General features: G+C 31.9%; 1 protein-coding gene and 1 non-coding gene across 2 annotated transcripts; both read left to right on the forward strand.

Moving 5' to 3' along the window:
• Positions 1–1,233: 1,233 nt before the first annotated feature.
• On the forward strand, positions 1,234–6,343 carry LOC118057109 (uncharacterized). Its single transcript, XM_035069576.2, has 8 exons — positions 1,234–1,457; positions 1,893–3,146; positions 3,231–3,321; positions 3,445–3,602; positions 3,705–3,756; positions 4,210–4,289; positions 4,384–4,477; positions 4,745–6,343. Exons 2-8 carry the CDS (start codon positions 1,977–1,979, stop codon positions 5,269–5,271), a joined length of 2,172 nt encoding a protein of 723 aa, XP_034925467.1. The 5' UTR covers positions 1,234–1,457; positions 1,893–1,976; the 3' UTR covers positions 5,272–6,343.
• A 4,973-nt stretch (positions 6,344–11,316) lies between these two features.
• On the forward strand, positions 11,317–11,387 carry TRNAG-CCC (transfer RNA glycine (anticodon CCC)). Its single transcript has one exon. It is a non-coding gene; the product is annotated as a tRNA-Gly (tRNA).
• Positions 11,388–16,928: the final 5,541 nt, after the last annotated feature.

Below are 16,928 nucleotides of genomic sequence, written 5' to 3' on the forward strand. Positions count from 1 at the left end.
TTTTTTTTTAAGTAAATTTATATTATTATTTAAAAAAAAATGTACAAGAATATATCTTATTGATCTTGAAACAGTAATTAAATACTTAAAAATAATAGTTTAGCATTATTTACATGTCAATTGTTAATCTAACTATAATCTAAACTATAGCCAATCATATTAACGAGTGTATGTATAATCACAAGTCAATATCGATGTTTTTATTATATATTAATCCAAAAAATCAAACAGTAGAAGTGATTTTTGAGAAATCCAAAAGTCCCAGCAGAAGTGATTCATGAGAAAAGACCAATAAAATATATATATATATATTATATTATTTATCGTACGATTTTGCCATCCAGTCCTTTTTATTTGATAAACCACCTACATAATTCTTCCTGAAGCAAACATCTCGAGATAAAAATAAAATTCTGTATTTAGATCAAATTGCCTTATCTATTTTGATTCAGGAAATTTTAGATTTTAAATTTTAAATCTAATTAAAACCAAGTTTTTAGTTTAACCAAATGACAAAATCTATTCCACTCTGTTAAAAAATTTTAATGACTTACTTTTTAAAATAATTTTTATTTAGGAATGTATTAAAATAATATTTTTATTTTTAAAAAAATTATTTTTAATATTAGTAAATCAAAATAATTTGAAAACAACAAAAAAATATCAATTTGAAATAAAAAAAATAAAAATTTTAAAATTTTTTAAAAACACTTTTGAAATGGAAAACAAATAGGACAACGTTGTCGTAATCAAACTCCACAATGAAGATAAAAACACTATTATTTTAAATTAAAACAGGTGACCTAAATATCTAATAATCTAAAATTTTTTTAAAATCAATTGTTAAATAAAGTTTGACAATTATATTCATAATGTTGTTAGTTTTAGGATCAATGTACTGATCACTGGAGCTGAGCATTGAAAAAACAAAAGAAGGTGGATGATTAGAATGAAAGGCTGGATTTCAGACAAAGAAATGAGTGCTTGGAAAAGTAAAATAGTATATATTTTTATTTTTTAAATTTATTTTTAATATCAAAATATTAAAATAATATAAAATAAAAATAAAAAATTGTAAAATTACAATTCAACCGCGACTACAAAAACCCTCGAAATAAAAAACAACACGGGACATGACTACAGGAACCGGAGAGAGAGAGAGAGAGAGTTAAAAGAGCTCCGTCTCGAAATCTCGTTCCTCGGGCCATCCGTTCACGAATACCAAGGGTATTATTTTGTTTCCTGTTTTACCCTTCCGTTATTTTCTCTTAAAATTTATTCGTGCAACCTATCTCTCTCTCTTTTTTATTTTATTTTCTCCTTCTGTTATACTGGGATTGCCTTGCTTTCTTCACATATATAGCGAGAGAGACCAAAAACGCTTACAAATTTTAATGGGTGCTTTGATCTATGCTCTCTTCACTCTCAGAGAAATCTCTTAAACAAAACAAACCCATGTAAGCATTTCCTTTTTTATTTTTGAAAATTTTATTCGAAAAAATCCGAGGTTTTTTTTGCTTGTTTAATGATAATCTTCAACTCATGATTCTGTTTCATTCTTACTAATGCAATCACATGATCTTCTACTTCATGTTAAATGGGTTTTCATTTTTTTGTAATGAGTTTTTTTGTGCAAAAGCTTCTGTTTTTTTTAGTAAAAGATGAATTTTTTGGAGTTCTTGTTTGATGGTATGGTTGTTCAAGTATGGAACTATTTTTTTTTTAATTTATGAAAGGGACTAGGTTCAATGGGTGTGGATTGGGATCCATGTTGGATCTCTTGGTTTTTGTTTTATTGTTAATGTTATCATTGTTGTTCGATGTAAGAAGTTTTTTGTATGGAAACTAGAGGCTGATCTTGGTTTTTGTGTTTTTTTTTTTTTTTTTTGTAGTTATTTTGGGATTGCTTGTGTTGAGGGATAGAGTTTTAGCATGTTTCCTTGAGAAGGGCTTTCATGGGTTGAACTCGAAGAATAATGGGAAGTTTGAGTGAAGAAGAGTACCGGTTTTTTGATGCCTATGAAGACATTGCATCAATTTCTGATGCAAAGTCTGATAGCATTGAGATATTTGATTCTCATTCTAGTTTTGATAACTCCATTACTAGGAGTCCTCCTTATGAACTGTGGATTAAGAGCCCTGGAAGTGTTCAGGAACGGCGGAGTAAGTTCTTTGATTGGATGGGAGTCGGTGTAGATCAAAATGGATATAGGAATTTAGAAGAATTTAGCTTGGAAGGAGAGAGTGATAGAATTAGAGAAAGCGGTGGGGCTGTGTTGAGAAAGTCATGTTTTGAAGATGAATCTTGTTCGACTCGATCTATGATGTCGTGTTGGTCTAATGGTGAATCCAATTTGTTAGCGGAGTTGGGTTCTGTGGAGAATTTTGTTTGCAGAGATGGGGTTTCGGGCGGCGGAATGATGTGCAATGTAGATGAATTGGGGCAGGATGGGAAAGCAAATGAAGGTTGTGAAGTGGGCTCAGAACAGTCAGTAACAGCAGATGAATCTGAGAAAACTTCTGAGTCATATCCCTCATTTCAACAACTTATGCAGAAAGAAGTTGGGGAACCAAATACTTTAGTGGATACTCCAAGGAGACTTAAGAAAGGGTGGCTGAGCAGAATCCGTTCCATAACATGCATCGTGGATAGGCCACAGGAAGCTGACAAATTGAGACATGATGATGATGACGCGCTTCTGCGGCACAGGGTACAAAGGATTAAGGTTCGCCGGAGTGGGAAGCGAACAAAGGAACTTTCAGCTCTTTATAAAGGGCAAGATATCCAGGCCCATGAGGGTTCGATTCTAACCATGAAATTTAGTCCTGATGGGCAGTACCTTGCAAGTGCTGGTCAGGATGGAGTTGTGCGTGTGTGGCAAGTACTGGAGGGTGAGAGATCAAATGAACTTGACATTCCAGAAATAGATCCATCCTGCATATACTTCACGGCGAACCAGCTACCCGAGTTCAAACCCCTCTTTTTTGATAAAGAGAAGACAGCTAAAATGAGGAGCATGAGGAAAACATCAGATTCTGCATGTGTCATTTTCCCTCCAAAAGTTTTCCGGATTTTGGAGAAACCATTGCACGAGTTCCATGGGCACAGTAGAGATGTCTTGGATCTCTCATGGTCCAAGAATAATGTAAGTTGCTTCATTAAGGATGCATTTCTCTAACATCGTGAAGAAAACAAACCATAATATTGACAGAAATTCTTCTTGGTGCAGCATTTACTTTCAGCTTCAGAGGATAAAACTGTCCGTCTATGGCAAGTGGGATGTGACTGTTGCCTCAGGGTCTTCCCACATAGCAATTATGGTGCGCTTCTGGCTAATTTTAAGTTTCTTCTCAACATATGTTTTGTTAATTTAGTTGCTCGTCAAGTTGAATTACCTTCCTCTTTATTTCGTTATTTATTTATTTATTTTGCATGTGATGCAGTAACCTGTGTTCAGTTTAACCCTGTGGATGATAATCACTTCATGAGTGGTTCAATAGACGGAAAAGTTCGCATATGGGCAGTCAATAGTTGCCAAGTTGTTGATTGGACTCATATAAAAGATATAGTTACTGCAGTGTGTTATCGTCCAGATGGGCAGGTTTGGCAGTTTTCTCGCAACTCTTTTATCCTATGGAATTGAGGATCTGAGGGTGTATCCTTCCATGTTAAGTGCCCTGATAGAAAAACTTTTCTCTTGTAGGGAGGGATTGTTGGCTCCATGACAGGCAATTGTCGCTTTTATAATATGTCAGGTATGCATATTCTGATAATTAGCACCTACTGCATTCTTTATGTGTAGGACAGAGTCAAAATGCTGTTACTTTTCATTTGTAAAGGTAGATTTTTTTTGACAGTATGCTCTATCCTGGTTGAATTACATGTCATATGGGAGATCTTGCTGGTTGTAACCTATGCAATTTTAGTAGTTTTGAATGCAAGTTCATTTCATTAAGAATGTGTGGTTCGTGCACCTAAGCCAAATGGTGTTTGTTTCTTCTGTAAAGAACTCCTGCAATTGTGTTTGATGGATTTTGTGCATAAATAATGGATTTGAATGGGTGATGGGTCATATCTCAAATAAAGTTCATAATAAATTAGGTTCCATGGTAATAAAAATCTAGTTTTGCCTCATATCAACTTTGAGTTTAATGCATTTAAGTTGAAATACATATTAACTAAATGGACTTTTCTTTCACCCGCTGCAGACAGTCACTTGCAACTTGATGCGCAGATCTGCTTACTTGGTAAAAAGAAGTCACCTTGCAAAAGAATAACTGGCTTCCAGGTAAACTATCTTTTGCCTTCCAATGATGTTTTCGCTGTGTTTTTACTGTACATGCTGCTTACTGTTTTACCTCATTATATGCCTTCAACTTCAGTTTTCCCCACAAGACTCGAGCAAAGTAATGGTGACTTGTGCTGATTCACAAGTCAGAATTCTCCAAGGACTTGATGTGATAGGCAAATATAAAGGTATGTATTGTTAGCTCCTTTTCTTTATCGTTTTCTCAAAATCATCTTATAATTTTGCTGCTTCAGACAAGTCAGATGCTTTAGTGATAAATGTTAATTGCTTCTAGATATGCCTAGTACTTGTAGATTTCATGCTGTGAAACTCAAATATGAAACATGTGAAATATCAAACTCTGTGTAGTATCTTAGTGATCTAAACAGCACAATTTTTTATTTCTACCTTTTCTCTGTTGAACTTAAAGTTTTGAATTTCTCTATGTTCTTTAGGCAATGCAGCAAACCAGATATCTGCATCTTTTACCTTGGATGGAAAACATATTGTCTCAACCTGCGAGGATTCCAGTGTACATTTATGGAATTACGTTGATCAGGAACAACCTTCTACTCCTCGATCAAAAAACTCTAGGTCTTATGAGCATTTCACTGCCAATGCATCTGTTGCAATACCTTGGTGTGGAATGAAATATGGGGGTTCAGAGAATGGATGGGGATTTCGTGTTTCAGACAATAGTTCACAGGAAGTTCTACCTCTTTCTTCCCTGGCTAGTTTTTCTCTGAGCCAAGAATATTTCATAGAGTCTTTTCCCAAGGGTTCTGCTACTTGGCCAGAGGAAAAGCTTCCATCGAGCCCATTACCTGCCTCCCCAACAATGCACAAATCCCAGTGCAAGTTCCTGAAAAAATCATGCCAGAGCACTGCCGCTTCTCACGCATGGGGTCTAGTCATTGTGACTGCAGGGTGGGATGGAAGAATAAAATCATTCCACAATTATGGGTTACCGGTTGCTGACTGATGCTATGGTGGTACTGCAGTGCTTCAGAGAATCAGGATTGATCCTTTCTTTGGGATTTTTAGTGCCCCCTTTGATGGGATTACATGCCACAAAATCTGGTGCTGCGTAGGTGACCAATTAGCTTTGAGTTTGACATCATTGAAAGTTGCCAGCTTGCTCTACTTTTAATGACTAATGCATTCTAGATGAATGTTTGAGAATTCAGGGCGGGCCCTTCTTGGATCACAGTGCGCTGTAAAGAAGCATATATGACAAGTGGTAACAGTTCTATGGTTGCGATGATTATCCAGCTTGGGGTGAGCAAGAGGCTGAGGTTAGCTTATCTTGATGCCCAGCTTAATTATAAAATTAGCTGGTATTTTTTTGCATGAGAAATTGGTGTCTGCCGGTCCAGAAAAAGATGCGAGTCATGTGTTAGGAGAGGCCAATTTGCCATACTCTCTCTTTATAATGGAGGTGCTTGTGGGACCTTTGCTTAACCTCTTTCTTTGGCTAGCTAAAATGGGAGGAGGGAATCCAGAGCTGGTGGTTGCAGTTTATTTGGGAGAAAAATGGTGGGGAACTCTGCCATTATAACTAGTTGGCCAATCTGAATGATTGAATTGTTTGTCTGCCATACCAGGCTTCATGGTAGGGTCGATTTCACCTGAGCTTGACGGTGGGGTTGTATTCTGCTTCATTTTCAGCTGAATGACTTGTTTGATTAGCCAAGTGCTTGCGAATGTGAGTCCCCCCTTTTAGCTTGGTGAATGGATTTCCAGTTGAAAGCTTCTGGCTTTTAAAATTACGAGGATTCTGGCACGCGGTTGACTGCTTATGATCATTGCTCGAGCGCTGCTTATCCTTTTTTTGTCTCGCTAACAGAATTTTGTATATTGTATCTCTAAAATTCATTCTAACATCACTCAGATTAGTTTTGAGGCTATTTATCTTTGGAAAATGTAGAAGAGATGGCCTCTGAGTTTAGCATACGCAATTGTGGCTATGTAAATAAACCTGTTCGGAGGTTATTTTCCTTGTAATCTGTTTTGGGAAGTGGCCTGGAAAATGAGAAAACGAAAATTGATGAGCATTACGGTTTGTCTCCAGATAATTGTCTCTTTCTCAACCACCATGGCTTCATTTTCAAGCCCTAGATTCGTGTTTTTTTGACAAAAACTTGTCAGGAGCCATTATTGCCCGCTAACCCCATTTCAGCATCAGCTAAAAGCTACCCAAAAAAGCAAATTCATGGTAGCTCAAGGCACTTTAATCAGCAATCTGTTGGCATCACACAGCATGCATCAACAAGTAAAGAAACATGGTTGTGATAAACTATAAACCTCGTTGCCCTACACTCGCGAGAACTGATTGGTTCAGATACAAGCAAGAATCAAGAAAGCATGATCTAGTTTGTTGTTTTAGTTGGTAGGCCAGGCTATGGCACGAAGGTGACACCACTGCCAATTATCAAGACTAAACCCCTCTCCTTTTCTTAGACAAGAACTTGCCTTAAATCATTTCAAGGGAGCTTCAAACAAGAACAGGAGGCTGATGATGGGGATTCCAATTTCAAAACTTTGTCATCAAGCTAAGAGAATCATTATAAGAAGGAATAATACAACTCTGTGCCTGTTCTGTTCTTCTTAACGTGAAACATCCACATGGCTTTGTACCGCACAATGGGTTAGGAACCTTGGATTCCTCTTAATGTATATTTGGTACATTACCTCCCAAATCCATTTTTTAGGGCAGAAAGTACAGAAACAGAGCCATAATTTGATGGTGGTTGGATATAATTAAAGCATTGATGGGCCATATACTTAACTCTTAACACAAGATAATTAGCACTTTACAAAGAGTACGGAAGTCCCTTAATTAGGAGACAAAAATAATGACTCTGGTTTTTAGGGACAAGGCCTCTGTTGTATCATGTAAAGCTTGAGCTGTAAACCCTAATTGATCAACATCATTTGATTTGGGATCTGGGATTTGGGGTTTTTTTATTGTTATTATTGGATTGACAAGAACTTTGTTAATGTACCCGACAAAGAAACATAGCATTTGGCAATCCCTACTCTACATAGGTTTTTGCTCTCTACTTTTCATTAATGAACCTTAAAAAATAAAAAAATTAATAGTTAATTACATGTGTTTCTGTTGTGTTTTGTGCTTTTATGTCACCGACTAGGCATTCTCTGCTGGGCAGATGTGTGAGAAAAGAATCCTCTCTCTCTGTCTTAAAAGCTTTGAATATAATTAAATTATCGATATTACCAGCTTAAGATGCATGGGGTCATTAGAGTTGATTTATGCATGTAAGGAAAAATTGTGTCATTACAAACTAAATAAAATATTTTACCCTTTTTCTATAGATATTTGTGTCGTGGTTGATGAATAAACCGCAAAATTATTAAAAAAAATTAAAATAATTTAATTCAGTTAAAAAAATTAAATTGACCCAGTTAAAAACTTATTAATTAAAAAAAAATATATTTTTTAACCTTTTAATTTTTTTCTAAGTTGATCTAAATTAATCTTATCATGACTTATATTAAGTTTAATAACTACGCTAAAATGAAAACTTTAAGAAATTCTTAAAACCCTTAAAAGGTGCTTGTTGCTCCTTTTTGGATATCAATACTAAATTCTTATCAATTGAATATTAAACAAGCTTATTCACATTCTAATTGATATATTTCTAATAAATTTATCTTCTTTTTTTTTAGTTTGAATCTAAAATAAAAGAAAAAAAAGTGAATTTTTTTTATTGTTATATGTTGTGAATCGAATCATTTTTTTTTTTTAATTTCTTCACTTTAAATTTAATTTAATTTATTTTTTATATTAACTTTGATCATCATTGTTTTGATTGTTATTTATTTTCTTGTATTTTTTCTAGTTGAAATTTTGTAATCTATCAGATTTGGTCTCTGTTTTTTTTATTATTTATTTTATTTGAAATAATTTATAAAATTAGATTGTTTTTTAATCTAATATTTTTTTAATATTTTTATATGTTGGATTTGATCCTTATCATTTTGATTGTTGTTTATTTTATTTGAAATAATTTATAAAATTAGATTTTTTTTAATTTTATTATCTTTCAACTTTTTTATTTATCAAATTTGGTTTTTATTCTTTTAATTTTATTTTTTTATTTGAAACAGTTTATAAAATTAAATATTTTTTTATCTTCATCTTTATTGAATTTTTTTTATTTATCAGATTTGATCTTATTCTTTCAATAAACTTGAAAAAATAAATTAAAATATTACGGAATTATTTTCAAGCTTATGTTTCATGCTATAACTAAATACTAAAAAATATTTTCTAACTTATTTTATATGAAAATGTCAAACATTAAAATATAATATAATTTTCAGGAATTTATTTTTTATGAAATCCACTTTATAAAAAAGAAATTACTTTGGGCAAATAAAAAGGGCCTTAAATGGTATAATTGAGCAAATAATATACTGGGCTGGGCTGGAATACGGTAGGCTAGAATCACCAAACTATAGTGTAAACCGATTGAGGGGTCTTGTATTCCTCTTCAGCACCCTAATAGGCTGGATTACTTGTTCTGTTCAAGCATGGGCTAGGCTTTTATATCTCAAGTAATTGGGGCCAATCCTTCTGTCTTATTTCCTTTATATAATGTCCATGGGTTTGCCCTCTTGGGAATTTGGGCCAGGCCCAGTAAAATGGAAACCATCCGCATCAATATTCTTTCCGAAACAATAAGATGTTCGTCCACTAAATCAAATAGTTGTCTCAACTCTCAACCAATCGGGATCTGACTTTTTTTTTTTAATTATTGAGTTATAGGGTTAAAGTTAATTATTTTGTTTTATTTTGAAAACGTGAAATGTAACTGTCAAGGACATCATAGCATAGGATAACAATTGTCTCAAAATATTTTGCAGGAGTAGACTATCAATATTTTAGGAGTGCTTTTCAAAAGTATTTTTAAAAAAATTTAAATTTTTTTTATTTTTTTTACTTTAAATTAATATGTTTTTTATGTTTTTAAATTATTTTGAATGTCTTAATCTCAAAAATAATTTTTAAAAAATAAAAAAAATATTATTGACATGTTTTCTGAGTGAAAAACATTTTAAAAAAACAAACACAACAAAAAATTTATTGGCATACAATCCCAATACCCAATCACCCTCTAATACCAAGTCAACTTCAGAAAAGCAAATCTCGAAGGGGCTGTGTTTAAGAACAGTACTCAGGCTCCACATTTGTTGAAGCTCAACTGGAAGATGCTGTTTTCAAGGACACCATTGCCGGCTACATTGATCTTAAGAAGAAGATTTGTGCAAATACATCAATCAGTCCAGAGATGGAAGGGGTGAGCTGGGCTGCTGATGAGCTCAAGTTTATATCATGTCCTTAATCTCCATCGAGATAAATATATGCCCTTAAATTTTAGAAATTGACAATCACGTTGAGTGTTTCCAAATTGATATAAGATATATCTTGTTTATTTAAATCTTTCGGAGTATAATATGCGTATTATCTTGCGCTTCGCAACGAGTCAATAATAATTTTTTTAAAATATAAAATAATATATTACTTTGTTTGGCGGGTAAATTAAACCCAAGTATTATCTAACGGCCATGCTAGATCCAAGATATTTAGTACTAGACCCAAGTGTATGGAGGCAATTAAATTTTTATTAATATTATTATACAATTAAACTTTTATTGGTATTATCCTGGCTCAACTTGTTACATATTTATCTCTACCTGCACTAATATCGTTATGAATTGTAGTTTTCTTTGTAATATAAAATAATTATTAAAACCTTAACACACAATCTAAGCTTGTGATTCTTAAGTGTGTTTGGCACTGCGTTTCAAAAATGTTTTTAAAAAAATTAAATTTTTTTTTGGAATTAATATATTTTTAATGTTTTCAAATCATTATGATGTAGTGATCTCAAAAATCATTTTTAAAAATAAAAAAAATATTATTGCATACTTTTCGGAATGAAAAGCAACCACAACCACGTTTCTAAACATACAATTAATTAGAGATAATTTATTTTTATTTTTTTGACAAAGACAAACTATGATTCGTATTTGTAATAAGATTAGATAACCTTTAGTCTTAGTGAACTTGATCACAAAATTAACATCAAGAAAGCTACCAAAATGAGACTAACCATTGGTTCTTGTTCCTCCCATGTACCATGTTTTGTAGCCCTAGTGCTTTGCAAAACACACTATTCCTTTTCAACCCTCAAAAAAAAAGAAAAAAAAGTAAAGAAAAAAAAACACAACTATCAATCCTTTCAACCCTCATTAAAATATCATAGAAGAAGGTATTTCTTCGATAATAAGTGCTTGAAAAATAATAATTCTGGAACTGAAAACTATGAGTCCAATTCATGTGAAGTTTTAATAGCTTTTCTGGCTATGAGAGCCAGGTAGTTAGATGATACTAGTGTATATACTACTATTATAACGCGAGTTGAATTATTATATCTTTAAATATAACAAAAAAATATTATTGTTATAAAAAATTATTTGATATTTTTATTTAACTCAACTTAATGGATATTTCTTGAAATTTTTTGACCTCACTTCTTATTTATAATCGAGTTAAAAACAAATTACATGAAAGTTATTTATATATGACTCAATAGACTTGGTTGATCTAAAAACATTTTGGTTGACAAGTGAAAAACATCCAAGATAAAATTGATATAAAAAAATATATCGATTTAATTTCATCCCAACTCCTTAAAATGGTCATCCCAACTCCTTAAAATGTTTAAAATTAAATAATTTGAAAGTTGTTTTAACCTAATTGAATTGATGTGATAGGTTCAAAAAATAACTTGAATGATTGATAAAAAAATATTTAATAATGAAATTGAGGAAAGAAATGAAATTAAAATAAAGATGAAAGAAATGAAAAAAAAAAAAAAAATGGCTGAATTGAAAGAAAAAAAATAGCTTCATTGTTTATATGATCAATAAGCCTGCGTAACGATTCTTACTTTAATTAATATATTTTTACTATAATTGGCTCCCTGAAATCGAAAACGCGCATCTAGTGTAGTGGTATCATAGTACCCTCCCACGGTACTGACCGGGGTTCGATTCCCCGGATGCGCATTTTCATCTAACTTTTATTTTGATTGGCAAACTACGTTAAGGCCCACCAAATTATCAACAGTTAGTCTACAAAATATTTCAGAACGAATGTTTCGGAATCGATGCAATATCAACCGGCGCAAATTGAAAAAAATTTTAATTTTATAAATTATTTTAAATAAAATAAATAATAAAAAAAATAAAAATTAAATTTTATAGATAAAAAGTTAAAGGAAGATGAAATTAAAGAAATTTATATATATATATTTTATAAATAAAATAAATAATAATAATAAAAAAAACTACTTTGAAAATTATAGTGTTGGGTATTGCGGCAGCTGTTGTTGTTGTGGTTTGAAAAAAATTATTTTATAAAAAATATTTTTTGTTGAGGTTGGTTTGTAAAAATATATGTTTGGTTAAAACTGTGGCTGTAATTGAGGTTCAACAAAAAAATAGTTTAATGTGTTTGGTTAAAAGAATACTTTTCAAATTGAGGTTATATATATATGATGGTTTTTAATTTAAATATTGTAGATTTAACTACTATTATTACATAATGAAATAAATGATATTGATATCAAATAATTTTTATTGTTCCATTAAACTATGTGCAATTTCATCACGTACGAAATCTATCCAACAAGGATTACATTTTTCATGATTTCTTAAGCGCATTTCTTAAACTCCTTATTTATAATTTTTTTTATTCTACTGTGTCGGACTCGGTTCAGTTCATTTTTAGCTTTAAACTGGATTGGTCTGGCTGGCACGTGAATACGACTCCACTATTCAGTGATTTCTCCGCGCGTAAGAAGCAGCAAAATACAGCTTCGAGTAAACCTGCGGCACAACCTTAATAAATGGTGGGTTCTACCAAAAATAATTGTGGCTTTCACTTAACCAAATAAGAAAAATTATGGTTGCGGGTGAACCTCACCGGCAACCACAATACTGAACTACTTTGGTGTTTGGTGTTTGTGGTGGAAAAATGCTTTTCAAAAAATTCAATTTTTTTTGCTTTAAATTAATATGTTTTTGATATTTTTAAATCATTTTGATGTGCTGATCTCAAAAATAATTTTTTAAAAATAAAAAAAATACTATTGACATGCTTTTCTGAGTGAAAATCACTTTGAAAAACAACAGCAACCACACTCCCAAACACCCTGTGTGTTATAAAATCTTCCAGGTGATATTATGTGAAAACAAAAAAATATAGTTTTATAGCAATATAAAAATATGAAATTGTGTGGAATTGATGCAATATAACAAAAACTTAACAAAACAAAGTATATGAAAATAAAATAAAAAGAGAGATAGTAATAGCGTAGCCGAATATAAAAAAATGAGTACTACATAGAGAATATATAATTTAAAGGATTTTCCTATCATTAAAGTTTTATAAAAAAATATGTTTAAAAATAATATCTGGAGGTCTAATAAAAAAAAAGCGCCATCGCTCACTTAAAACATTAGATTAGTGAGACCCATTATGGGATTCCACTTCAAGAACATGCTTAAATATATAGTTCACAATATTCTTGAGTTTTTCTTCTTCTTCTTTTTATATAGCATTTCTCAAGGGTTATTGATACAAATATATATAAATTATGCTAAAAATCCTTATCCAAGTAATAAAATATCCTAAAAAAAACCTACACCATAAACTAAGTATGGATAATCTCTTCCATAAAAAAAGAGGCATGAAACTAACGAGTGGATCACATTTATTTCTTGAAAGAAGGATGGAAAAGAAGAGGGAAAATCATCATCATCATCATCAATACATGCTTCCTTTGATTCTAGCTAGCTAGGGGAGAGGGTAGGTGTCTCTAATGGCTCTACATTCTCGTATGTGTTCCAATTTGAGTGAGGGATATTTGCAATCAATGGATACACCTACCCCTTTTCAATCGTTTTGTGAAGATGCTTACATCATAGTATACGTCTGAGTTCATGACTCTCGTTGACATATTCTCTCAAGTTAAATTTTTTTATTTTAAATTTATATTACTTTATATTTATTTTTTATTAAATAAATAAAAATAATAAAATTTGAGTTCATAACCACTTAATCATCAAAACTCTGATATTATGTTAAAAACTAAACTAACATAATATTTAAATTATTAGATAAAATTCTAAAATATAATTTATATTATTTTTCAACGTAATACAAACACGTTGCAACCATCTTTTAAGTGTGTGTGTATATAGTTTTGCAATGATTATTTTAATGTATTTCTCACATTCATGTCATTTGGTTCATGTACAATTAATAATTGTGTATTTGTGACATGTCTCGCGTACATGGAAGAGAGGAAGAACTTGTTTCTAGTTTAATGAATGATTTTGGCGTAGTTTTATAAAAGAAATCATTGAGAATCTATGATTACCATATAATCCATCATATAATAAAATTTTAATATCAGCTGAATATGTTAAGATTTTCTTAATTTCACACTTGTATGGGGTCCTATACATACATACATACATACATATATGTATGTATGTATGTATGTATGCCTATTATATACTATCAGTAATAAATACCATGATATATACATATATATATATATATATATATGTGTTATAATAATCGAATGTATTAATTAGAAGGTAATCATTTAAGAGATTATTTTTGAAAAGCTCAACGGCTATTTATAAAAAATAAAATGACTATGTTATAATTGAGATATGAAAGAAACTCTATGTGAATAGAATGATTTTTTTTTTATTATGTAAACCTATTATATACTATCACTAATAAATACCATGATATATATATATATATATGTGTGTGTGTGTTGTGTATATATGTATGACTATGTTAGTTTGAAAATAAATATATATACCATGATATATATATTTCTAATTCTAAAAAGAATATATTTAATGGAATAATTTCTTAGACATATCAAATGGATAGATCTTCTTTCACACATGCATGTAATTCTTATATATTCAACAAAAGTCCCACGTAGTTTAAAGTGTTTCTTAATAATAATAATAATAATAATAATAAAAGAGTGATTTTTCATTTAATTTATAATTTCTTATGGAAATATGGTTATTGATTACTTTTTAAAGTGTTTTTTATTTAAAAATATATTACAATAATATATTTTTTATTTTTTAAAAATTATTTTTAATATGCTGATATTAAAAATAATTTTTAAAAAAATAAAAAATATATTAATTTAAAAAAATAAAAAATTAAATAATTTTTTAAAATATAAAAACAAACGTGTCTTTAAAAATGTGCAATGTGTACCAATTGTTACTCCCCGACAGAACTGAAGGGTGGTCCGTGAGGCTCACCTGTCAACAAAAGATTGTCCTACAACTTGGCACTCACTTCGAGAAAAATATAGAATTACAAGAGATAAATCACTTGGAAATTAGTCACTCTGTGGAACTAATTTGAAACTTTCAGAAACTAATGATATATATATATATATATATATTATGTCATTCCACTGCACAGTACATCAAATTATATAAGTTCCCATCAAAATCTTGCTTTCGAACTAACACACAAAACCAAAAGACAAATTAATCAGACAGAATCTCAGGCCAGTGGAGTAAACAAACCAGAAAAAAATATATGGATCAGTGGCCTTTGTTTCTAGGCATCAGTGAATCTGAAAGGCCAGGAAAGTAGGATTATTTCATTGGATAGAAGCTGTAGGCAAACAACAAGTCTTCTGATCATGCACATCCACTATTTCTTGATGATATGATCTTACATGGAAAAAGATACAGAGAATTGTTGTTATCTGGGCCACCATGAACTTTGAAAATTTGGAATGGTAGCTTTCAGAAATGTAACCTTTTATTTTTACTACAGTAAAAATTGGCTGGCTTAACCTGTACTTCCATGGTCATTCTAATGGTTGTTGAGCTTAAAAACTATACTTGCGAGCTGCCATTCCATGATCAACTACAATTCCTTTCTGTTTTCTTCTTTTAAACTGACTGTCAAGTGTCAACAAATTTATATATATATATATATAGAGCACCCTCCAACCATTTTCCCAGCCACAATTTGTTCTCCAACTCCAACCAATTTGGTTGTAACACCATCTCTCAGTTGCTACCATTTTCTGCTTTTATTTATGTAACTATGCATTTGCCCTCAGCAAGAATGGCCTAATTTGCCCTAGCTAAGGAAGTAGGTTGGTCATTCAGGGGGTAGGTTTGTGTCCCTTGTCAGTACTTTGGAAATTTTGCTTTAGATCCATGCATGTAGGCCTCCTATTTATAGCAACATGCCTGGATTCTAAATGGTCGCAGCAACTTGTGAAAGCTCCACAGGTGGCGAGACAGAGAGAATTGGAGCTAGCTTGTCCTCTTTGTAATGTTTCTTGCTCAAATGAGTATTCCAACAACAGTAGCCTTTTGAACAAGAACATATGTTTTTGCCTTGTATGGTTATGATGTTGCTGGTATCTACTGTTTCTGAGATGCTCATTCGAGCAAGAAATATTAGAAGAGGATATTTTTCTACTAGGGTCTTGCTTCAATAAGAGGAAGAACTGCTTGCTCAAAGTTTATCAGATAAGTTGCTGTACTTTTCTTCCCTATCCACCACACATGCAAAGGTAGTTTTCTGATTTTTGCTCACAAGAGTCTAGCAATAAAACAAGGTTTAGGGTTTTCCTCCTCTCTTTCTTTCTTTTCCTGTGTTTTAGTTGCTAAATAGGGGGTTCATCTAGGTACGGAATATTTATGGTGATGTATCAGGTGGCTTCTCTCTCCACCCCCCCCCCCCTTCCCGCACCTTTTCCTCCCTCCCTCCTTGTCTTGTTATCCTGTCCTTATCATATCATGAGGTCCATCTATATACAATTAATGCCTATGCCATTGATGATGATGACTGCTCCTGATCAAGGAAGATACTTTTGTTTTGTTTCTCTAAGCATGTATTCTGTCGAGTCTGTCACCGGGATCATGGTTAGTTTGTCTTGATGAAATCTGATGGACTGGTTAAGCATATTTTTCCATGAGATTTCATTGTCTGATGTGCTGAATTGAAGTTATCTGCGCTTGCTTATATGGAACTAATTCTGCTTCTGATCACAGGTTTCTGAATTCTCAAAATGGTTAGAATCTTCAGTTCTGCCGATCAAAGACTTGCTCCAGATCTCTTTCTTGTGGCTTTCTGCAGTTTTGTTATAATCCTTTTGTCACCATGAGACCTTATGCTGGTTCCACCTCAAATTCTATTTTTTTTCCTGAACTGTCAATACTGTCCCGGGATGTTTTTTGTTTACATCCGATGATACTAGCGTGTGTGTGTGTAATTTCACGGTCACTGCTGAAGCCATGCATGTTCCCGAGATCAGATGTGCTTTATATGGTCTGTTCATTTCTGGTTCTTGTTCTGGGCTACTAAGGACAAATGCTGATGTGCTTGTTGCTTCAAAATGGTTGATCACCTTCCTGTTTCTTGATGAGCTTCTGATCTTCTGCTATGAAAGCTGTATGTTTTCATTTTCAGTGTAATCTCTACTTCCTTTTATGGATTTTCCAGATGTTCTCTTGGGTAGCCTTGAG

Source organism: Populus alba, chromosome 15, assembly GCF_005239225.2.
Source record: "Populus alba chromosome 15, ASM523922v2, whole genome shotgun sequence".
NCBI lineage: Eukaryota > Viridiplantae > Streptophyta > Magnoliopsida > Malpighiales > Salicaceae > Populus > Populus alba.

Bases quoted from the DNA above. Each gene is read 5' to 3' on its own strand.
- LOC118057109 (XM_035069576.2), top strand. From the start codon at position 1,977: ATGGGAAGTTTGAGTGAAGAAGAGTACCGGTTTTTTGATGCCTATGAA. The intron at 3,757-4,209 runs GTATGCATATTC...CACCCGCTGCAG, and splicing joins TCGCTTTTATAATATGTCAG to ACAGTCACTTGCAACTTGAT. The intron at 4,478-4,744 runs GTATGTATTGTT...TATGTTCTTTAG, and splicing joins TGTGATAGGCAAATATAAAG to GCAATGCAGCAAACCAGATA.